The sequence below is a fragment of the Sorex fumeus genome, unplaced genomic scaffold, assembly GCF_029834395.1.
Source record: "Sorex fumeus unplaced genomic scaffold, SorFum_2.1 ptg000169l, whole genome shotgun sequence".
Taxonomy (NCBI): domain Eukaryota; kingdom Metazoa; phylum Chordata; class Mammalia; order Eulipotyphla; family Soricidae; genus Sorex; species Sorex fumeus.
In genome coordinates, this window is record NW_026606226.1 from 452,953 (window position 1) to 478,644 (window position 25,692).

Sequence of the window (25,692 nt, forward strand, 5' to 3'; positions counted from 1 at the left end):
ATAACAAATAACTATCCATATCCACTACTGGATATCCTACCACCATGAAACAAAAGAATAATATTTATTAACAAATAAATAAGGGCAACGGGCATGTTGTACTCTTTGGTAGATGCTCTCAAGTTGCCCTTAGGAGGCCCAGGGCTCTGTGGACCTGCAGGGCTGCTGCTTGGGTCCTTCCACACAGTGCTAAGCTATAGCGCTGAGGGCCAGCAGGGCCACATCTGCTGGGGGGACCTGATTCAGCGACCATGCATGCAAAGCTTGTGCTCCAGCCTTTTTATGGGATTTCCCTGGTTCCCAGTAATTATATTCATATTCTATTTTACTGTAATAGTATACAGATGTACATTATAAAATGTTAAGACTGTTTTCTGCTTACACTATCTCATCAAGAAAAAAATTTTTTTTCTCCCTGTTTTATGGTACTAGGACTTCAGACATGCAAGGCAAATACTCTACCATGGAGTCACATCCCTCGCCTGAAAAAATAACTTTTTTTTGGGGGGGGGGCAGGTGTTTTTGGGGGTTACACCCAGCGATGCTCAGGAGTTACTACTGGCTGTGCACTTAGGAATTACACCTGGTGGTGCTTGAGGGACCAATGGAATGCCAGGGATGGAACCTAGGTTGGCCACGTGTAAGGCAAACACCTTATCCACTGTACTATTGCTCTGACCCTGGAAAAAATATTTTAAGGGGTAGGAGTGGTGTTTTTTGGACAATGCCCAACAGCGCTCAGGGGCTACTCCTGACAGAGATTAGGGAATTATACATGGTGCTAGGGATCAAACTGGGATCAGCCTCAGACAAAGCAAATTCCTTACACTGAACTATTAATTCCCCAAAATACACTTTTAGAATAGGCAAAATCCTAAATGTTATTCTTCAAAATGCTTTCGCTTCAGAAAAGAAGCAATAACTAATCTGCCCAACTTTTTAGCATCTTACCTGAAACAGTCGTGTAAAGATGTCAAATTCAAAAACTGAAATATAATCATTGCAGGTCAGATCAATCGTGGACTTCAGAGCCATGGCCTCCAGTCCAGAACTGATGGGATGGACTTCATGAAGAGCTTGTCGGAAACTCTTCCAGGGGACTATTGTCCTGTTTGGGGTGCGGGGGCGGGGGGACAGAAAGAACAGAGTGAGATGACAGGTAATTCTGGGCACTACTATAAGCAAGGAAGAGAAAGAGTCTTACAGTGAAAGCAGTATCAATTTCAATTCTTTTAAAGAAGCTGAGCTCTGTTTTGTTTTGTTTTTCAGGCCACACCCGGTGATGCACAGGGGTTACTCCTGGCTCATACACTCAGGAATTACTCCTGGTGGTGCTCAGGGGACCATATGGATGCTGGGAATTCCCAGGTCGGCCACATGTAAGGCAAACGCCCTACCCACTGTGCTATTGCTCCAGCCCCAAGATCTATTTTGAACTGACAACAGAAAGGGAATAAATGACCTCTTTTTAAATTTTTCTAAGGAGTAAATTAGTAACAGAAGCCCTTTTCCACTAGTCTAGGGCAGAATGTCACAATGAACCCCCTCTCATCTCTGTTCAAACATTTCTCCTATTAGAGAAGCATAGAAAGAAAAATGAGATTATTCTTTTTAAGTGCAATTTGTGGCTAGATATTTACTAACTGAAAGCTTGTGTTTCAACTCACTTTATGTTTTGTATTGTTCTGTTTTAGGACCACATTGGATGGTGCTCAGAGTATACTTGCTCAGGGAACTTATGCAGTCTAAGGATTAAAAATGGGTTGGATACATGCCAGACAAGCAACTTAGTCAATGTATTATCTCTCCGGCCCCTAAACTCATTTTAAAGCTGCAGGGAAAGGGGTGGAAGAGATGATGGTACAGAGGGTAGGGCTCTTGCCTTGCACACTCTTGGCCCAGATTCAATCCTGGGCACCCCATATGGTTCTCTCAATTCTGCCAGGCATGATCCCTGAGCAGGAATAACCCCCTCTCCCCCAGAAAGCTGGGTGTGGCCCAATGAGTGAGCACAGCTTTCAACTGAATTGATAAGGATCTTTTTAAAATGATAATCTTGGGGCCACAACAAAGTCTCCAATGGAGATGTTACTGGGCCCGCTCAAGCAAATCTTGGGGCCAGAGAGAGCACAGCAGCTAAGGCACTTGCCTTGTGTGAAGTCAACCTAGGTTCAATCCTCAGCACTACATATGTTTCATTAAATCCCACCAGGCAGGACCCCTGAGCAAAGAGCGAAGAGTAAGCAAACAGCATGACTAGGTGTGGCGCAAAAAAAATGAACACTGAACTACCCAGCTTGGGTTGGCTGAGTGCTATTGGGAATGACCCTCCAGCTCTCTGAGCAGGCTCTCTGGGAGACTCTACATAATGCCTGAAAGTGTCAATATTTGAGCCAGGAAGTACACAAAAGATTATTTTTTGTTTTCCCATGTTTTAAATATTTTATTGATAAAAGAATTAAACAAAAACTTTGCCAGAGCAAACCTTTAATTCTTTTCTTTCCCCCCCTTTTTTGCTTTTTTTGGGTCACACCCGGCAATGCACAGGGGTTACTCCTGGCTCTGCACTCAGGAATTACTCCTGGCGGTGCTCATAGGACCATATGGGGCGCTGGGAATTGAACCCAGGTTGGCGACGTCAAGGCAAATGCCCTACCCGCTGTGCTATTGCTCCAGCCCCAAACGCTTTAATTCTTTACAGTTTAAATTCATCATTTTGAGACTTACTTTTCACCAAAAGCTTTCCGCCAAAATTCTGCAGCATCTGCTTTAGTAATTCGAAATGTGTCTCCTTGGAAGAGACCACTGGGAAAGATTCCTTTCAGTTCTGCCAGCATGTGGCTGAAGATGAGGGACAGCTTGGTTAGGTTTCTCCTGCAAAAGATCAGAAGGGCAATAATTATAGAATTACACATAATTTTTGCTTTATAGACAGTGAATTCACCATACCAGGCATGTGATTAACATAGTACATATATAAGGGTTGAAGAGGTGACACAAAGGTAGTTGCCATATACATGGCCCATCTGGGTTAGATCCCTGGCATCATATACGGTCCCACAACCACAACCAGGAGTAATCCTGAGCACAGAGCCAGAAGTAGACCCTGGGCATCACTGAATGTCTCAAAAATCTCTTCCCCAAAAGAGTATTTATAAATAACCTTTATTATTTGTATACAGTCTGGGGGGGCACACCCAGTGGTACTTAAGGGATTACTTCTGGCTCTGTGCTCAGGGATCATTCCTTGCAGGACTAAGGGAACCATATGTGACGTTGGGGACCAAACCAGGGTTGGCCATGTGCAAAACAAGCGGTCTACCCATTGAACTCCAACCATTTTTATGATCAATTATTCAAGATATAGAACACTCCGGGGTAATTAATGAGAGGAAGGAAAAAGCAGTTAAGGATATTAAACAACCTGTTCAGAGAGGAGCTTCAGAAACTGTTTTTGCTCTAACATCATGCCAAAGATACAGAGCTAGGTAACCACCAAGCACTGGGAATAAACCGCCCCCCCACCCCCGCACCAAGCACTGATAAAAGGAATATGTTTGCATTCACTACCGTCTATCACTCCCTCTATTAAACCATTTCTTGTAAAAAGAAAATCAGAGAAAATTAGGGAGATGGCTCAAAGGGAATGAGTGTAGGTTTTGCATGCAGGGTTCCATCCCTAGAACCATATGGTCCCTAAGCACTCCCAAGCACTGAGCTACGGGATCGCCTGAGCACCTCAAGATGAGGCCCCAAAACAAAACAAAACCAAATTAAGAGGAAGTTTTGTCAGTAGTACAGCTCTTGATCTTGACTGATCCTGATAACAGCAATAAGTCAACATTAATTTATAAGTTTACAATGACACATCAGAGAACTCAACAATTAAGTATAAGACAACTTATAAGATGCTATAATCACTCACAAAAGGAAATGTTAGAAAAGCAAACTACATCTCCTGCTTTGCATAAATTTCTTCAAATTCTAAAAATTATCATAGAGAAGCCAGAGTTGGCGCACAGATTATGTTCAAGGAAAGCATGCTCTATGCAGGAGGTCCATGCACCACTTCGGGGAACCCAGGAACAAAAAATGGTCATATAATTCAAATCACAGAAATTTTCAGTGAAATGATTATCTAATATGCAGACCTAATAAATATAATCTTTGTCAAAGATTTGTCCTCTTCCTTTACAAAAATGAAATGCTGATATCCAAACCATGTAAAATTGCTTACATACATGCATTTGCTACGGTTAATGGTAGCAACTGAGATGCCATACAGTACCAATGCACTCAATAGGTGATGTCTTTACTTTTAGATGTGCATTTGCTTTCAGGAGCTGTTTCAGGCCCTGAACCCAAAGAGGACCTCTGTCAGTGCTTAAGGGATCATATTGTGGTGCTGGGATTCGAATTAGGGCCAGCAGGACAAAGACCTTAATACCTATACTATTTCTCTGGCTCTAGGTGTGTGCTTTAATCAGATTATCTTATTTTTTTTAGGGTGCTGGAAATGAACCCAATGCTCAGACATACTCCCATTTCTACTACTGAGCAACATCCCAAATGTTAACTTTAATGGTATCATTGGACAGAACAGGCTGTAGACAGTGTTACATAATCTAAGTCACCTACTAAATGGGGCTGGAGCGATAGCACCGTGGGGAGGGCATTTGCCTTGTATGCGGCTGACCTGGGTTCGATTCCCAGTATCCCACATATGGTCCCCCAAGCACCGCCAGGGGTAATTCCTGAGTGCAGAGCCAGGAGTAACCCCTGTGCATTGCCAGGTGTGACCCAAAAAGAAAAAAAATTATCTACTAATTACACTTGTTTATTCTCAGTTTTCTTAATAATTAGTATTCATGTATTCAAGTCTACTCTTTCATGCCCCATGTTGGGCACCAAAAAAAAAAAAGTCTATTCTTGTCATACAAGTAACTTATAAAATGTCAAGTCCATTTATGATCAGATCGAGGGCCAGGAAGATAACTTATAGGGCTACTGTACAAACTTTGCACATAGGCAGCCTGGGTTCATTCCCTACTACCTAGTATATGGTAATGTATTTGGGAATAGCCCTTGAGCACCACTGAACATGGTCCCCAAACAAAGATTCATGATCAAATTTTAATTTGATCCTCTAAAAATCATTCTTTAATAGAGACAAAACTCTTTTTTCTGGGGCTGGAGTGATAGCACAGCGGGTAGGGCATTTGCCTTGCAAGTGGCCAACATGGGTTTGATTTCCAGCATCCCATATGGTCCCCTGAGCTCTGCCAGGAATAATTCCTGAGTGCAGAGACAGGAGTAAACCCTGTGCATTGTCAGGTGTGACCCAACAAGCAAAAAAAAAAAAAAAAAAAAAAACCTTTCTTTTCTGTTCCTTTAAGTGTAGAAATCGTTCTCCATCTAGTTTATTATTGGTTTTCTAAAAGCACCGACAAAAGTAAAAAATTTAAACATTCTTCGGGTCAGAGAGATAGTACAGGGATTAAGGTACTTGCCTTGCATGAGGCCGACCTGAGTTTGACCCGACCCCAGCTCAATGCCCAGTATTGCCAGGAGTGAGCCCCATGCACAGAAAAGGGTAAGCCCTGAGGATCACTGGGTGAGGTCCCCAAATGCCACCCACCTGCAAAAAAAATGAACATTTCTTCGAGTCAACCTAAAATAGCATGAGTGAGATCAAACAAATAGAGGCATTAAGCAACCCCACTTCTTTATTCCTCCTCCTGCTTTTTCAAAGCCTGCATTTATTGCTGGTTAGCAGAAGAAACAAAAAAACAGTAAAGAACAAGAATCTACCACAGCGAAATTGTGAGGGTGATCACCAGACAGAAAATGTGCCACATACAGATACTTGCAAATGACCTTACCCTCCAGTTTTCAACAATCATCAGAGTGCTCAGAAGCCTGACCCTCCAGAACACGGACCATTCTGCCAGTCACTTCCAAACAAAGGTGAGAGTCCATGGGTCCCTTGAGTCTAAACTGTTGAGATCTACTGTTTGAAGACTATGTTCAAAAGCATAACAGAATATAGGACCCTTACAGAAGAAAAGAGAGGACACTCCAGAGGTTACTGAGCACTTTCTCAAAGAAGCAGCTTTGAATCTTAACTTCTTCACCACTGCCTGTTTTCTCCCACACTGTCCTCTCTTGGTCCTCTGACTTGCTTTGCTTCTTTTAGCTGTTTTTCTCACTATTTTGAGAGAGCTACTTCCCAAGAATTTGTTCTCTCTTTTCTTTTTTCTTTTTCTCTGCTTATCTTCCTTACTCTTCCTTTGCAACCTAAGGCTTCAAAATCTACTTGTAGGCTGGGGAGACAGCTCAAAGCTCATGTTTTGCATGCTGAAGTCCCAGGTTTGATCCCTGAATGATATAGTGTCCTAAGTAAGCAAGGGGCACTGTGACCAGAGTAGCCCTTGAGCAACACTGGGTGTGCCCCCCCAAACCCAAACAAACAAACCCTACACTGCATAAGATTCCTACCATTTTAGACCTTTCACTGCCCACACATTTCTCCATTCAAAGCCACATGCTCAATACTGAACCCACTTCCTTTCCATATGTGCTTTCTTCGTGTTCCCTATTTCTGGAATTAATGGCATCACCATCCTACTTTCTACATGTTCAAAATTTCAGACTAGCTCTGGCTTTTTCCCTTTTGATGATTCTCCACATCTTACAGATCTCCATATCTTACATTAACTTGGGTTTCCTTTGTCTTTTTTTTGGTGTATCTTATTTTGAGTTTTTTGGTTTTTTTCAACTATACCTGGTAGTACTCAGGACCTAGGACCTGACTCTGTGTTCAGGGATTGCTTATAGTGGCCCTGGGAATAAAACTCCTGTCAGTCACATGCAAGGCAAGAACTCTATCTACTATACTATCTCTTGCCCCCATGCCAAGATTTTGTAGTAGATTTTGCTTTGAAGCCACACTTGGCAGTGCTCGGGGTTCCTCCCAGTGGTGCCTGGGGAACCGTGCAATGCTGAGGATTAAACCTGGGCCTCCTGCACACAAAGCATGTGCACCAGCCCATTGAGACATCTCTCTAGCCCCTAATCTTATCTTTGAATTATATTCTTTTTTTCCTTTTTGGGTCACACCCAGAGATGCACACTCAGGGGTTGCTCCTGGCGATCCTAAGGAGACCTTATGGGATGCTGGGAATCAAACCCGGGTCAGTCACGTGCAAGGCAAACACCCTACCCACTGTGCTATCTCTCCAGCTCCATTTGAATTATATTCTTATTCTAATAAAAACTCATTTGCCTACCTACTCTTTAACTCAAAGTTCACGTTTCAGTATCCTCCTATATTAATTTAATCAGGGGCCAGAGAAATAATACAGTGGGTAAATACATATCTTGCATGTGGCCAACCTGGATTAGATCCTTGGGTCTGCATATAGCCCCTCAGCCTCACTAGGAGTGATCTATCTGCACAGAGCCAAGACTCAGCCCTGAGCCTGCAGTGTGGTCCAAAACAAAACTAAATAAATAAATAAATGTACTCATACTGCATATAAATAATTGATTTTAAGGAGGGAAAATGCCATGCTACAGTGCCAATAGGACAAAGACACCCTCAGATTTTTCACTGTCCTGGACAGTGAAATTGCTTTTTGTAACTGTTTAATTCTTCACTTACATATTGCAGTCAACCTGCAATATTACAGATTATAAAAAATTTACTATGTTTTTTTTTTCCAGTGGGAAGGAGTTTTAGACCACACCCGGCGATGCTCAGGGGTCACTCTTGGCTCTGCACTCAGAAATTACTCCTGTGGTACAGGGGGGACCATATGGGATGCTACATACCTACCCACTGTATTATCTCTCCATCCATTATTACACCTTTTCTTACACATAACTTTTCTCTTATTCATTTCCCATCTCTGAACCTCTCATATCTGTTTCTTCCCTTGTCTGAAATAAGACCCATGTGAAGGAAATGATGCTCCAGAGGGTTGGACTGACCACTTCCCCCGCAGCATCCTCACTGCAGCTGTCTTTATGTGGGTTGAGTCCTATCTTGAGTTAGAACTGAATCCAGCTCTGAGGTGTTTTATAGCCCTTTGGGCACCTGGCCCAACTTCTAATCTTCCTATGGCTTCAGAAAAAAACATGAGAGTGCCCATAATCTACTGTACTAGGCCTATGGTGACCCAAACTCCTGGTTTTGTGGAAGTTACATGACCATGAGAATATCAGAGGATGGGAACAAAGTGCTTCAAAGGAAACCCAGCCAAGAAAAAGAGCTGCTGTTTTGCAGAGGTGGTCTTCAACAGCTCCCTAAAAGGCGATTCTGAATGCAGATAGCCAGAGTCCTGTGATGACCTGGGTGTGTCGGCATCTTTGACCCTTCAAATAATTTTCCACTGACAGTCAACCTCCCGGTTCCTAGCACTAGGCTGAATTTGGGATCAAATATCCATACATAAACGATGCACAGAAAGCTTTTTTCAATTTTTGAAGGAAGTCATGAAAAAGGGCAAGCTATTGATCACAGGGATGTAATGGCACCTCGGCCCCAAGAGCAGTTCAAAGTGCTGACTGAAATAGTTCTGAAAATCAATTTAAGACACTTTCCTACTTAAGGCTGCATCCCTGCCAACAAAACATCCAGTGTGTATTTCTGTAAACCGCACCAGATGCACACCATAAGCATCACACGTCCTCAAAGGAAATCATCTCTTTAAGCCCTTGGGCCAGGGCACTCTGAAACTCACTGAAGCTGAAATTCTGTTGGATAACACTTAAAGCCTTAGGTCTCTGGGTGAGTGTCTATGGTGTGTATGACAGATTTCGCCATCTAAACATGAAAATTTAGAGTAACAAGACATGATGAGTGCTTGGGCTTATTACAAAGTAAGCAAGACTTTCATAAATCCTGTCAGCACTTACTTCAGTTCCTATACTATGTCTTAACAATTCTTCAAGGATGGAGAGATAGTACAAGGGGTAAGGCGCTTGCCTTGTACGTGGCTGACCTGGGTTCGATTCCCCAGCACCCATATGGTCATCAGAGCCTCACTAATCCCTGAAAGCAGAGCCAGGAGTAAGCCCTGAGCACCACTAGGTGTGGCCCCAAAACAAAATTCTCCAAACACACACAATCTATATCTATCTATCTATCTATCTATCTATCTAATCTATCTATCTAGTAAAGATTCTATTTTCTTTTTTTGTAAAGATTCTAAAGACAAAACTTTCTTTTCTCAAATTACAGTTGTACCAAGTACAGGTTTCTCTGTAACTTTGTATTAGAAGAGAAGGCTATACAATCTTTTCTTTCCTTTGTGGTTATGTCAAGTATGTCAACATGCACCTTAGACGCAGTGCTTGCACACTCAGTTGTGGTGCGGCAAAGGGGACACACACTGCAGTGGCAGTGCAGATCACAAACAGCAGGGCTGTGCTGCGGGTGCAAATGGCACGGGTGCTGGCGCTGGGATCAGACTCCCAGTCTCGTGCATAGGGCAGGCCCACTACCTGGGCTGCATCAGTACTGCCTTGAACTCAACTCTCACTCTAAGCAACAACATTCTACTTGACAACATCTGTCTTCCTCTTTTCCCACAATGTGCCATCCGTGGTCAGATGCTGACTCAGTTTGCAGTCAAGGGCTGGTTCGAGACTGCTGTCAAGCTCTTTTTCCTCTCCCCCTCACAAGACAGACTCACTCTAAAAGTCAACGTGCCTTCAAATCTCAGATGTGGATTAAATGTACATTTTTCTGAACCTAATTTCAGCTACTAAGAAAATAGGATTTATGTATCACCAGCACAAAGGTATACATGTGTGTGTATCTCAATTGTATTTGCTTCCAAGTAGAAAGACATACAATATTGTGCAAGACTGAGTTAAAAAGTTGCCCTAATGTAAGATAAATGAAAACTCAAAGTAGGCAGAAGAGACAGCACAGAGGTTAAGGCAACTGCCTCACATGCAGCTGTGATCACAGCAATGGTTTGAATTCTGACACGACATATGGACACTCTCCCAAGCTGGGTGGTGGAAAGGGGGAGGTGGGGGAGGGGAGGGGGAGGAGGGGGAGGGGGAGGGGAAGAGGGAGAGGGAGAGGGAGAGAGGATGAGAGGGAGAGAGGGGGAGAGAGAGTGAGAACGAGAGCGAGAGCGAGAGAGGGAGAGAGGGAGAGAGAGAGAAAACAAGAGATGAAATAACAAACAACACAAAAGTTAGGGCACAGCAGGTATAGCAAAGCAATTCTGGTTTGAGTCCTGAATATGGTCTCCCAGCACCAGCCAGGAACAAGTCCTGAGCATAGAGTCAGTTTTAGACCCTGAACACCACTGGATGTGGGTCCTCCCAACAATAATAAAACACACACACACACACACACACACACACACACACACACACGTTGAGCTGGGATGGAGAGAAAATAAGGAGGTAAGATGCTTGCCTTCATGGAAGAAGTTGAATCAGGTTCAATATCTGGCACCATATATGGTCAGAGGCCTGCCAGGAAAGATTCCTGGGTGTAGAGCCAGGAATAAGCCCTGAGTACTGCTGTGTGTGGCCCCTCGCAAAAGAAAAAAAAAAAAAAAAAAGAAGTATGATCTTTTATTATACCATTGATTTCAAACTGGAAAAGCAACCTGAAATTCAATCATGTCATTTCATTTCATTATTTCATTAGCAGACTGAAGAACACGCAAGACAAAGAACATTGGTGCTTATAATTTTATGAGTGGGGATTAGAAGTGACCATAAAGAAATAGTAATTTTAAAGCATATTTTATTTATTTGCTTTTTGTTTGGAGGCCACACCTGGCAGTGCTTGGGGGACCATATGGATGCCAGGGATTGAACTCAAATAAGTCAGGTACAAAGCAAAAGCCCTATCTGCTGTACTATCACTCTGGCCCCATTTTATTATTTTTTTTAATTTATTTTTAAATGAAAAGTGTATTTTAGAAACTGGGGAAGCTCAGCAATCAGGGACACCCCAACAGGTGCCAAGTAGAACCTGGGGTGTTGGGGTCTTACTCGAAGGGATCTCTCACACATTGCCTGTAAAGCATACACTCCCTGAATCATTCCCTGATTCCAAAAAGATTAATCTTCACACAATAATTAACCACCAAGCTATAAAACATCACCTTGGAGTTGTAAAATATTTCCCAAATGCAGTCATATCCTAACCTCTTCTCTGCTGTTCCACCCTGGTGAGGGCTAAAGAACTCCAAGACAATGATGACTTAATTACAGTTGAATGGTGATCAATACTTGGAATTAACACCATTTTTGTAATAACTGCGCAGTTTCCTAGTCACTCAACTCCAAAAACCGTGTAAGTAAACAGTCGCGTCATCCAAATACTGCTGAGAACACACTTAGATGGTATTTAGAACTCAATAGCAGCATCCTCTGCTCATAGCAATCGGCTTTAAAAATAGACACAATGGAACTTCTTTCAACAAAGCTTCACAGGAAGTCAATAAAGTACTGTTTAACTCTTATCTGCTTAAGCATCTTTAAAAAAAAGCAAAGAAAACCACCTACAAAAGTAGTTCTAACCCAATCTATCTAAAAACTTCAATGACCTTTTTGCTAAACCCGGGACAGATCATGTGTATTCTGTATGATACCTACAGTCCTGCTTTTGAGAATTACAAACTGTCACCAAATTGTGTGCTAACAGTTTAGCATCATACAGCATTAACCAACCATTGCGTCCCGAGCTCTCCTAGACCTCTAGATTGATTTACTTCAAGTGAATGAGAAGGCAGTGGCCGTGGATAATCTCTAACATGTTCTTCATTCTCCTATTAATCTTTTTGTATTTTGGTTTATGGGCCACAACTGATAGTGGCTCAGGGCTCACTCCTAATGGTACTTGGGACCATTTGTGGAGTTAGGGAAAACATAGAGTTGGATGCATGCAAGACAAGTGCCTTACCATGTACTGTCTTTTCAGGCCCTTCATTAATTATATTTTAACAGGGGCTACCCCAGGGTACTCAGAGGGGCTATCAAGCAGAGAGGGTATGGGTATGTGTGTGTGTGTGCACACGCGCGCGTGTGTGTGTGTGCGCATGTGTGTGAGTAGGGGAAACAGGGCATGCATATGATGCAAGTAACTGAACTATGGACATCACACTGCTAGGCATTGACTCATACCACTTGAACTATTTCCCTGGTCTGTTGGATAACACTTTGCTGCTCCCGCAGGGAGCTTCTTAAGGTTTATTAAGCCACTCCTACAACAGAGCAACTGAGGCACAACTAATAATTCCATATTGCTTTTCTCTTTCCTTTATGTCATTTGTATGGTTTATTTAGCAATGTCCTTTTTGTACAGACACAGAAAGACAATTGATGCTATGCTATTGACTTCAAAATAATATTTACTCCTGGGCATCCGTATTTACCTGACTTAAGCCTCAGTTGCCATTAGTTCCTAGCACTCCAAGAGCAGGGTCCCAACGAGGGACTGATAGTCTCAGGGAAAGCTGTGAGCTACCCTGGCATCAAAATAAGTCAGGACAAGCACCATAATACTTAACTGTGAGTTAAGAGCATGGTCATAGACACTGGTCTCCCTTTTACTGTTTGTTTTTCTAATTTTTGGGTTACAACAATGGTGCTCAGGGCTTGATCCTGGCTCTACGCTCAGAGATCATTGCTGGTGGGTTCAGGGAACCATACAGGATATTGGGGATTGAACCCAGGTCAGCCTCATGGAAACCTTCCCCACTGTACTATCTTCCTGGCATCCCTTTAAAAAACATCAACTTGGGGGGCTGGAGCGATAGCACAGCGGGTAGGGCGCTTGCCTTGCACACAGCCAACATGGCCGACACAGGTTCTACTCCCAGCATCCCATATGGTCCCCCGAGCACCGCCAGGAGCAATTCCTGAGTGCATGAGCCAGGAGTAACCCCTGAGCATCGCCGGGTGTGACCCCCCAAAAAAATCAACTTGGAGCTAATGTCAGAGCACAACAGGTAGGGTGTTTGCCTTGCACGAGGCCGACCCGGGTTCGATTCCCAGCATCCCATATGGTCCCCAGAGCAATGCCAGGAGTAATTCCTAAGTGCAGAGCCAGGAGTAACCCCTAAGCATCTCCGGGTATGACCCAAAAAGAAAAAAAAAAAAACCATCAATTCAATCTCCTTACTTCTCCAAAACCAGTAAGCATAAAGAAAGTTCAAGTTGCTCATCTTATATGTCAATTCACCTCTCAAAATATGAAATACTCAATACTTTCCCAAACAGTCCAGATTCTGGGCTCTAAGATTCAGCAATATGTTACAGCAGTGATGTAGATTTTTCCCCATCTCTACCAGTAACAGAAAAAGGCGGGGAGGGTTCTTTTATGGAGGAGAGGAAGGGGGGGTTGGTACACCCAGCAGTATTCAGGGAACCATACGGAGTACTAGGGATGGAACCTTGGTCAGCTGTGGCAAGGCAAGAGTTCTACCCACTGTACTATAGCTCTGGTCCATCATTAAGCGCTTATTAAGAATCAGCAATTTGAGCTGTATACATACACTGTTTCATTCCCCCAAGGGATGATAACTAACTCCTCAATAGCAGAAAAGGCACCTCTCACACTTGGTCTTCTGCAGCAGAGAGCCTACAACGGAATAGCATGCCATACATTTTAAAAGCAGAATTAAAAAGTATCCTTGTATTTAAAATCAGCCTTTTTCTTTGAAAAGGCTCTATGCTCAGGAGTCATGATCATGGGGATCAGGGATCAGGGTTCTACCCTGGGTCTGCCACACGCAAGGCAAGCGCCTCATCCCCAAACTAACCTCTCGAGCCCCTGTTTGAACTCTTTTCAGCTTTTTACGCTCTTACTTAGGGGGAAGGACTCCCAAGCAGTGCTCAGAAGGCCCTGGAACCTCTCCTGGTGATTTTTGGTCAGTCAGGCTGGTGTGAAGGGAGAGTCTGGTGGTGCTCAGATCCAGTAGTTCCAAAGATTACTGAGGTCACTGTAGCTCTACTGGGGGCCTCCAGGGCCACACCCAGCAGCACTCAGGGATCTCAAAGTCTGTACACAGTGATGGGGACCATGTAGTGCTGGGTACCAAACCAGGGCCAGCCACAGGCAAGGCATCTTAACCCCTGTATCTCTCTCTGGCTCCAAGATTCTGAATGTTTTTGAGGTGTACAGGTCAGGGATTTTGCAGTATGTCCTACAATTTGTGTTCAGTTGATGCTTGCCTTGTATTCTGGCTGTGGTTGAGTTTTAGACAGGATATCACATGGGTAAAGAATCTATCTTCAGATTCTCACATTGATGAGATGGACCGAAGGGCTAGAGGACACAGGCCACTCCCTGTGGTGCTTAGCAGTGGCCACCAGCAGCACACACAGCAGTGCTGGGGGACTGGTGCGGTGGGCAATAAGGTGCTGGGGACTAAACCAAGGGACCCGCATGTGCTCTAACACTTGAGCCACATCCCCTGCCCGAGTTACTATTTTTAAGTTATTAATGTGATATATTCTCACTAAAAACACACACAACTGAAGCAAAATAAAAACTTTAGATTTTTGTGTGGCTAAGAACAAAGCAAACATTTAGCAAATGCTCACTGAAAGCCACTGTAGCTTATGGTACACAACCATTATTTCCTCAAAAGGTCAAGAATCAAACTTGTACATATTTCAAAACAACTTCTCAATTTACTCAACCTGAGTTTTGAAAGACAACCATGGAAGTTACACATTCTAAAGTATTTGTCTGGGACGTAGCAACCAGTCCCAGACGACATCACAGAACCGAAGATCCCTCTGGGCCCCATACCGAACTAACTTCGGCCGGGCACCCCAGATGGAGCAGGTGCTGTCTCCCCGCCTACTCCAGATGGAACTCAAGAGTTTCCACAAGCAAGGCCCAGGTATGCGGATACTAAATATCCAGGCCGTATGGCAGCAGAGGCGCTAGGCAGTCCCTCCCAAGCTCTCCGCCTGCTCTCATGCCCACAAGCTTCCACCAGGTGCCATTTGGCACACCAACAGCCCTGACCCAGAGACTCCCAACTGAATCCTAAGAGATTAGTGCCCTACAGAGATGTCTCTGGAACCCAACCATCTACAACCTTTGATCCCAGATGCATGCAGCTGTACAAACTCTTATAATACTCAAAATGAGCAATGGGAAATAAATTATTTAGCATCTGTCCCTGGCAGGCAGGCTTGATTAGTGGTGGGAAAATTTGGGAAAAACATAATGCCCAAAAGTAGAGGGAGAGTATTGGGGAAATTGTCTACCATAGAGTCAGGGTGAGGAATGCGATGGAGGGGGGTGGGGGGGATAATGGGGATATTAGTGGTGGACAATGTGCACTGGTGGAGGATCGGTATTCGATCATAGTATGGCTGAATATCAAATACGAAAGCTTTGTAACTGTAACTCACAATGATTCAATAAAACAAAATTTAAAAAATAAATAAAATTATTTGTCTGCAGATAAAAGTGTATTAACCAGGGCTGGAGAGAGAGAGAGAATGGGGATTGGGCACTTGCCTTGCCCCCACTCCTCCCAAAAAGTTTATTAACAGTGAAAAGTGATTACTTCTTTTCAAAACCAGTTCCTTGAAAAATATACAATCAATTACATAAATTTCAGAAAAAAATCTGAAATTTCTCATACCCTTCCCCACCAAAAAGATAAAAAAAACATTAAATACACTTTAGAAAGCCTATCCCATGAGTTTAAATAAATTAAAAAATAGCTACACAGGGATCAGAGCAACAGTACAGGAGGCAGAGTACTTCCCTTGCATTTACCCGACCTGGGTTTGATCCCCGGCATCCCATATGGTCCCCCAAGCCCACCAGGAATGTCCCTAAGTACAGAGTCAGTAATAAACCCTAAGCATCACCGGGTGTGGTCAAAAAAGCAGCTACATAAACAAAATAAATCATACTGAGCAGGAGACAGCTCTAATAGAGCCTAATCAAATATGCAGACTGTCTCTCTTGTTATCATTTATTTAGTTCAGTATAGGTAAAGGTAAGGTAAAGGCCCTCCCGTTGATCGTCGATTTGCTCGAGCGGGCCCAGTAACGTCTCCATTGGAGACTTTGTTGTTACTGTGTCTGGCATATCGAATACGTCACGGGTAGCTTGCCAGGCTCTGCCGTGCGGGTGGGCGAGATACTCTCGGTAGCTTGCCGGGCTCTCCGAGAGGGGCGGAGGAATCGAACTCGGGTCGGCCATGTTGGCTGCGTGCAAGGCAGACGCCCTACCCGCTGTGCTATCGCTCCAGCCCTTAGTTCAGTATATAACACATATTTCTATTTAAATATATAGGTTTTGGGGACTAGAGTAAAGGTACAGCAGGTAGGGCACTTGTCTTGCACATGGCTAACCTAGGTTTAATCTCCTGAACCCCACAGATGTTCTCCAAGCCCGAGCAAGATCCCTGAGTGCAGAGCCAGAAATAAGCCAGTGTGGCTCAAAAACAACAACAGCAAAAACTAAATAAATATAAGCTCTCTGAACAACTACAGAGTAGTTACTAAACTTTTGTTGAAATTTGGGGAGAAACGTGATTTTTTTACACATCTTATTATTTACAGCCCGTATTTGATATTCAGCCATACTATGATCGAATACCGATCCTCCACCAGTGCACATTGTCCACCACTAATATGCCAGACACAGTAACAACAAAGTCTCCAATGGAGACGTTACTGGGCCCGCTCGAGCAAAATTATTTACAGGAGTCACACCTGACAGTACTAGGGTCCATGAAGTGTCAGGGGACAACCTCAGGGCCTTGCACATGCTCGACACATGCTCTAACACTTGCGTTATAACCCCAGAATGTTCTGCATCTATCTAAGACTGGAGGGATCAAAACCAGAAAAATCTCTAATACTGCCGTTTTCTTCAATATATATTTCTATGAGGAATGATTCTCTAAAGACAGGGAGATGGTTCAAAGAACTGGAGCAGAAGCTCTGCAGGAAGGAGGCCCAGTTTTGATCCCCAGCACTGCATGATTCTCCAAGAACCAACATCAGGGAACGACCCCAGAACTGCGCTGAAAAGAGCCCTCAACACTGCCAGATGTGGCCCCAAAACAGAACTCTCAATTTTAAAATTCTGTATGCAAATATGGATACAATTCTGTTCAGAGTTTAGTCCTTTATTATTTTTTTAATTTTTATTAGTGAAACACTGTGAGGCACAGTTGTAGACTTACAAAGAGTTTAGTCCTTTAACTAGTAATATTTGATAAGCAGTATTTTATCAGATGTGCTGTTTATTAAGAAACAGCCAAAAAAAAAATGATGTCAGGTAATACAGGAATAGAAATCTCCCTGGACCTGACTGTCTGCTTAGCAGAGCAGACACACATGCTCTTGGAGGACAGAAACGGTGCAAGAGTGAAAGCAAGCACAGGCAGGGACACCACTGCTGGGCAGTGTAACTGAGGCAGTGTTTCAGGCTTTAAAGAAAGGACTTGGAGTCAGAGGGAAAGTATGGTGGGTAAGACCCTCGCCTTGCACACGGTTGACCTGGTTTCAATCCCCAGCACCCCATACGGTCCCCCAAGTGCCATCCAGAATGAACCCTAAGCTCAGTGCCAGGTGTAAGCCCTGGGTACTGCCAGGTGTGGCCGAAATACAAAAAACAAACCAAAAAACAAAAAACCCCAAATTTAAACTGACCACAGGGAGGGGAAGGAACCCCTGGACCGGGACAGGGACTGACCAAATCAAAGGCTGAGCTGCAGATGGGCTAGAATGCAGAATCATAGTAGCAGATGAGAAAACTAAAAAGTCAGGCGAGTTTCCAGACGCAGAACTTCAACTACTAGGGTAAGAGATATTACAAATGCTGTAGGACATAAAGTGCTTGGATGGGGGAGGAACACCTCTCATCTTTAGGTCCTAATGACAAAGGTCAAGGGGAAATGACCAACGCAGTAAGATGAGGCAAGCTGCACAGCAGGAAAGTCCTGGGAGCCTGAATTCGGGGAGGAAACAGGGCAGAAATCGAGAAAGGCTGCAGAATCACAATCGAGATGTGATGACTCAGAGGGGAGCAATGATGAGCCTGAAATGTGGATCCTGCGCAGCTGGGAAAAGGGTCAAAGGCATGATCCATTCAGGCCCCGGCTGGGGTTCAGCAGTGGAGGGCAAGCTTCCCATGTGTGAGGGCCTGGGTTTCCATCCAAACATATACACACCCACCCTTCCTCCTTCCCTCCCTTCTCTCTCTCTCTCTTTCTCTCTCTCTCTCTCACTCACACACACACACACACACACAATTTATATTTTTAAAGGCTTGGAATGTGTAAATATATTTCACCTTTTTTTGGGTGGCCCACACGCCATGGTGCTCAGAGTTTACTTCTGGCTCTGAGCTCAGGGCGCTGGGGATCAAACCCAGGTTAGCCGCATGCAAGGCAAGTGCCTTACACTCTGTATTACCTCTCCAGCCCCACATATTTCACTATTTAATGAACTCTTACTAGATTCTACTATCACCCCCATTTTATAAATGACAAAACCTGGGGCCGTAGAAACAAGACAGCAGGTAAGGAGCTTGCCTTCACACTGCTGACCCCATAAGGCCCCCTAAGCTCTGCCGAAAGTGATCCCTCAGAGGAGAGCCAGGAATGACTTGTGAGCACCACCCGGTATGGCCCTAAAACAAAATAAATAAATGACAAAATATGGACACAAAGCAGTGAAGTGAAATCAATCCCAGGACTTCCTCATCTATACACAATATGGCTGCCTCGTTAGGGTACATGGAAGAAGAGGGCAGCTCTCTGACAGAAAGCACAGATGTGCCAGAGTCAGGAACATGGCAGTAACTAGCTGGCAGCTTGTGAACAAGGCACAAGCCAAGCAAACATCTTTTTGTCAATATTCTACAAGATCACTGACACCAGTAGGAGTGGAACTGTCTGCCCACTAATTCCCACTCTATACTCACACCCGCCACCACCCCACCCCACCCCTACACACAGAACAAGCCAAATAAAATAAAGGGCCTTATTTTTTGTTTGTTTTTGTTTGGGGGCTACACCAGCTGTGATCAGGGGTTAATCCTGGCTCTGCACTCAGGGACCACTGCTGGAGGGGTTCAGGGGACCATAAGGGGTGCTGGGGATTGAACCCGAGTGAGCTGCACGCAAGGCAAGCACCCTCCTTGCTGTACTATCCCTCCGGCCCCAAAGGGTTTCTCTTTAAATCAACATTTTTCCAGGTTTAAACTTACATAGTGGTATTTGTCAATTTCGTCAACATAACAATTTTAATGGAAAAAATAAAAAACAAAAAACCCAAAACATGAGTTTCTCCTTTTGGGATGAGGGTGAGGGTTAGTGAGATGGCGCCAGAAAAACAAAAGCGGTAGTAGCAGCTTTCTCTTATAAAAAGCAGAACAAATCCATGTGAAAGGCATTTGGAGAACTGGGCAGTGTCCCAAGTGAGTTATATTTATCTTTATAAGAAAATCATGCTAATTTTGTATTTGTAGTTATTCTCAATAAGGCAGAAATTAACATCAGCTCTTTGAGACCCACTGTTTTGCAATGTCTTGTCTTTTTTTGGGAGGTACGGGTGGGGGTGGGGAACGTTCTTGGTGACACCTGGCCTATGGGGCCAATGGTTCAATGCTCAGGCCCCAGATGCTGGGTCCTGGCATGGGGAGGTGAGTGTTCCTGACCACTGAGCGCTCTCCCCAGCCCTTCTCAGTGTGTTTATAAAGATGTGATAAAACATAACATAGCAGGGGGCTGGAGTGATAGCTCAGCGGGTAGGGCATTTGCCTTGCACGCGGCCGACCCAGGTTCGATTCCCAACATCCCACATGGTCTCCTGAGCACCGCCAGGAGTTATTCCTGAGTGCAGAGCCAGGAGTAACCCCTGTGCATCGCTGGGTGTGACCCAAAAAGCAAAAAAAAAAAAAAAAAAAAAAAAAAGCAATTCTATAATTCTCACATTTTAGAGGTTCAAACAACCATTCAGAGTTATCATCACACCTCCCCAACAGGAAAACCTAAGCGGAGCTTGTATGTCTATTACAGCCACAATATGAAAGTGAGCAATATTTATGTACACTGGCAGGTAAATTCAGTGAACACATAAAATTTTAATATTGTCCAAAGGGCGCTGTAGCACTGTCCTCCCGTTGTTCATTGATTTGCTCGAGAGGGCACCAGTAACGTCTCAATTGTGAGACTTGTTACTGTTTTTGGCATATTGAATATGCCACGGGGAGCTTGCCAGGCTCTGCTGTGCGGGTAAGATACTCTCGTTAGCTTGCCGGGCTCTCCAAGAGGGGCGGAAAAATTGAACCCGGGTCAGCTGCGTGCAATCGTTCCAACCTGTCCAAAGGGCTGAGGCAAATAAAACCCAAGAGTAAAGAGTAAGAGCTCAGCAGGCTGAGTGCAGGCTTCCTTTGCAGGAGGCCCAGGTTCCCTTTCCAGCACTACATACCATCCCCCAAGCACTGCCAAGGGGCACTTTATGACCTGTTTAACGAGGTTCCAATCTGCAATTTGAAGGCAAGGTGTGCCCAGCTCCTCTGATTCTGTAGCAGTGCTCCCACCCACTGCGCTCAGTGGACCCTACACGCAGGAGGCCCTTGCACTGCAGGAGCAACCTCCAAGCAGCATAACGTCCCTGAACCCTTCTGGGTATGTTCCCCAAAAGAATTTCCTTTCCTAAGTGGGTTTTTTAATCAAGCTCTTTAATAAAATAAAAATAAAATGGATCATCAATATCTGGTTCTACAGGGAAAATAAAATATTCTGATTATTATTATTATTATTATTATTATTATTTTGCTTTTTGGGTCACACCCAGCAATGCACAGGGGTTACTCCTGGCGGTGCTCAGGGGACTGTATGCGATGCTGGGAATCAAACCTGGGTCGGCTGCATGCAGAGCAAATGTACTCATTGTACTATCACTCCAGCTCCTCTGCTTATTATTTTAAATGCAAATAACCTGAGGAAAGTTTCCCAAGTATAGAAATGAGGGACTGGAGAGTACAGGAGGTAAGGGGTTTGCCTTGCATGCAAATGGTTTGATCCCCAGAACTACACACAGTCCCCAGGTAGCTGCCAAGAATGTTCTTGAGCGCAAAGCCAGGCTAAGTCTGTTGGGTACAACCCAAACACACACACACACACACACACACACACACACACACACCGTAATGGAACAAGATTTATTAACTGCACACATTTGACATTGAATTGGAAGAGTATTTTGCATGCAAAAGAAGTAGGGGGAGGATTTATACAGAAAGAAAAGAAAACTGCTAACAGTAATTTCTTTATTACATTGCCCTAGTAAGTTTAACGCATTAGGCCAGAGCTTTCCGAAGAAGATCTATATTTCAAGTTCAAGGCACTGGTGGCAAGAGGAAAGATTACACTGCCAGGATTAAAGCTCATAATGCTCTGAACATTTGTACACTACCAGTCTCTCTGGAGCGGGCACTGCGGCTTTGTGCACTACTGCCTGGCAAAAAAAGACACTCTGAAGCCAGCTCTCAAGCTGGTTCTTTAAGATGTTCTCATTGAGATGCAGTTGTGGCCCTCACAAGTATTACGGTTTTAGAGCAAGACTGGGTTTGCCCTCTTGGAGCAGCATGACTAGAAAAAGCTTTTGTACATTCTACTTGACATTCACGGCCCACTTCTCTATAATGCTCTGACTCTCCAAGGGGAGGCAAAAGAGGATGTTTCATACTCCCGAGGTGCACAGTCAAGCACACATTCTAGCAGGAACCATTTGTCTCTGACACAATTCTTCAAACATATTTGATGGGTATTTGTGTGTTCACAGAGCATGCCTATTAAACAAGCTTTAGCTTTTCGAAGTTCATGACTTCATGTGAAAATATCTTAAGTGCAGCCTATAAACGCTCACTTCTGGAAAATGGAATGACACAGACTGTCATTTCCTGATTATCAACAAAGATAACCATAGTAATCAGTAATAAACCTGTGGAAGAAAAGACTCTGGCAACACTGGAGTAACTTACTCTAACTGAAAAATACTCATACAGAGGCAAAGGCCAGGCTCATTTTGCTCAACAACAAATATTCAGTCTGAAATAGGGCTCAGCGAGAACACAGGCCTTCCAAGGAGGCCCTGCGTTCCAACCCCCTGCTCTGCAAATACACACCCACCCAACAATAATATAGAAATAGCAAGTACTCAATCTGTGTGGTAAGGGAGTGAGTGAAGGCTAAGCTAAGTGCTGAATTCTTCGGGCATTCAATAAACAGATGATAAATATCAATTACATCTAAGCTTGGAAAATTTTTAAAAATTTTGATGAGGGGCCAGAGAGACAATACAATCGGTAGGATGCTTACCTTGAGGAGGTAAACCCAGGTTCAATCCCTGGCATCCTATCTAGTCCCCTGAGCATCACCAGAAGTAACCGCAGAGCATCGCTGAACGTGGCCCAAAAAAAGTAATTTTGTTGTTGTTGATGAGAAACTCCTGCTTTTGGTCAAGATTTGCAGGAATTAAATGAACTGTATTTACTCTCCCATCCAAAAGAACTAAAATAACTGCACAAAACTTGTTAAATGATGGTTTCCAGACATCTGACATCAGGCGCAGAGGCCCAAGGTCCCTGAGCAGGGTAAAAAAATGGAGTGAACCCTATGACTGACCAAACCTAATGCCTGGAGCATCTCCAGGCCTTAGAACTAGGCAGGGGGACAGGCAGAAGCCAAGGACTCTGTCGAGGAGACAGAATTTGGCGTCTGAGACAGCCAGAGCAGCTGCAGCTTCCAATGTAGAATCAAGAGGGGAGAAGAAGAGCAGAGCTAGAAGGGCCCTCTCAGTTTCAACTGAGCACAGATCAGAACAGAAAAAATACCTGTGGGCAAGGAACATTTCCCACATCTCACCTGGGATGTAGGACGTAAGGATCTAGAATTCAGCCAGCCCGGAGAAGGTCCTAGACGAATAGTCAAGACTCCACAGTGGAGTCTTGACTACCAGTTTCAAAGGATCAACTACTACAAGGAACTTAGCTGGATACCAGACAAAGTTCATTTGGAGATTGGAGTAATAGTACAATGGGTAGGGTGTTTGCCTTGCATGTGGCTGACTGGGGTTCAATGCTCAGTATCCCATATGGTTCCCCGAGCCCATCAGGAGTAATCCCTGAGTGCACAAACAAGAATAAACCCTGAGTGCCACAGGGTGTGGCCCAAAACAACAATAATAACAAAAGAAAAGTTACAGAAGAAACCATCATCTAACAAGGTAAAAATTAACAATTATCTGGCACCTAGTCAAAAATCACTAAGTATCTAATGAAGCAAGAAAATATGACTTAGTAAAAAAAATTTTGGGGGGGGCCCACACTCTGTGATGCTCAGGGGTTATTCCTGGCTCTGTACGCAGGAATCATTCCTGGCAGTGCTTGGGGACCATAGAGGACGCTGGTGATCAAACCTGGGTTGGCTGCATATAAAGCAAGCACCTTCCCGGCTATACTATCTCTCCGGCCCCTTCAGTAACAATTTAAAAAGTCAACAGGAGCTGGAGAAACAGCTCACTGGATTTGGTCCCCAGAGCACCCACTAGGAGCAACAACTGAGCACCTTGCCAGCAGCATCCCCACACATGTCCCAAAAACAAACAAAAAAGTCAATAGGCTTAATGTTGGGCACAGATGACAGAATTAACAGACAAACATATCAAGATCACTTTTCTAACTTTATTCCATATGTACAAAATGGTGAATATTTAGTATATGAGACATAAAAAGATCAAGATTCAACATCTAGAAATAAAAACTACAATAAAGCTAGTAGCAATAGATTAAATACTGCATGGGGTAGAGCATGAGGGTGTGTGCAGGGGTAAGAAACATAGTTCAGAGGCTAAGAGCTTGCCTGCATCCAACCAACTCCAGTACCACATATGGTCCTCCAAGCACTGCCAGGAGTGATCCCCAGACCAGTGCCAGAAGTAGCCCCAAGCATTACTGGGTATGGGATGAAAATTTAAATAAAGGGGCTGTAGTGATAGTACAGTGCGTAAAGCATTTGCCTTGCATGCAGGCAACCAGTTTCAATTCCAGGCATCCCATATGGTTCCCTGTGCACTGCCAGGAGTTAATTCCTGAGTGCAACACCATGAGTAACCCTTAAGCACCACTGAGTGTACACCCCGCCCCCGGCACCAAGAAAAAAGAGGGAGAAAGAAAATAAATACTGCACAAGAAAAGAGTAACTTGAAAACAGAGCAATAGGAAGTACACAAAAGAAAACAAAGAAAAACACATGAACAGAGCACATGACCTATGAGGCAACATCCAAAGTTGTGTCAAATGTCAGTATCAACAAAATACTCTCTAAGAGGGCTAAGAGGGTAAAGGCTATATCAAAATATACTTCAGGAATTGGGGAGATAATCAAAGGTTATACATGTGCCTTGTATGCACAAGGCCTCAAATTCAATCCCCAGCACGGCAAGGTCAAGTATCACTTGGTAGTTTCTTTCTTTTCTTTTTTTTTTTTTTTTTTGCTTTTCGGGTCACACCTGGCGATGCACTGGGGTTACTCCTGGCTCTGCACTCAGAAATCACCCCTGGTGGTGCTCAGGGGAACATATGGGATGCTGGGAATCGAACCTGAGCTGGCCATGTGCAAGGCAAACGCCCTACCCGCTGTGCTATTGCTCTAGCCCCTTGTTTTGTTTTTTATATTGAGTTATACCTGGTGATGTTTAGAAATTACGCCTGGCTCTGCACTCAGGGATCACTCCTAGTAGTGCTCAGGGAACCATATGGGATATCAGAGATAGAACCTGAGTTGGTTGCACACAAAGCAAGTGCTTTACCCTCTGTACTAACTCCCTGACCCTACCTGGTAGTTTCTGCTGGACTCCCTAGGCCTTACTGGGAGCATACCTCCTCTCCCAAAACACAGACACACACATATGTGTACATTCATCTGATATTCTGTTCCTTTGCAACGGATAATGGTTCAACCACATAGCTTGTCTTGCTCCAAATGACAAAAGCCATAGACCACTGTGACATCCTGAACACCTGCTCTCTAAGAGGCTACGAGGAAATACACCACAATGGCAGTAACCTGACTCTCACTTTTTTTCTTTCTCCACTTTTTCAACTGTCTGCGATGTGGCAACAACATTTTATAAATGTCTGTGTTCTCAACGTCTGCTGTGTCCTGGGGTGGTCCGTAGAGTTTTCTTCGAGGCCTACAATGTTGAGATCAGTTCCACAGCACCACTGAGGCACCAGCTGTGTCTGTGGCAGGAAGGCGATGTGGAGACCACAGCTGCCTGGACAGGAACTGAGTCTGCAGCCACCACACTCTTGGCCATAGCTTGCAGGGAAAAAAAAAAAAGCCATGGAGGGGCTGGAGCGATAGCACAGTGGATAGGGCGTTTGCCTTGCAAGCGGCCAATCCAGGTTCGATTCCTAGCATCCCATATACTCCCCTGAGCACTGCCAGGAGTAATTTCTGAGTGCAGAGCCAGGAGTAACCCCTGTGCATTGCCGGGTGTGACCCAAAAAGCAAAAAAAAAAAAAGCCATGGAGCTGACGGCTTGCATTTAAGGAATAGCATTCTATGGGACAAAACAAGAAGTCTGAAAACAGCACTTCTGTTGTAATGATGATGGTTCTCAGGAAAAACTTGTGCAATGTCTAAGCTGAAA

General features: G+C 44.1%; 1 protein-coding gene across 3 annotated transcripts in view; it reads right to left on the reverse strand.

Annotated features, from left to right (window-relative positions):
• CBL (Cbl proto-oncogene) overlaps nt 1-25,692 on the reverse strand; it is a 68,207-nt gene that overhangs the window by 17,245 nt on the left and 25,270 nt on the right. For all 3 annotated transcript variants that reach the window (XM_056107664.1, XM_056107663.1, XM_056107665.1), the window contains 2 exons: nt 2,728-2,874; nt 952-1,108 (listed from right to left, as the gene is read on the reverse strand). In XM_056107664.1, the coding sequence (XP_055963639.1) occupies nt 952-1,108; nt 2,728-2,874 (304 nt within the window). The remainder of the gene's footprint in view (nt 1-951; nt 1,109-2,727; nt 2,875-25,692) is intronic.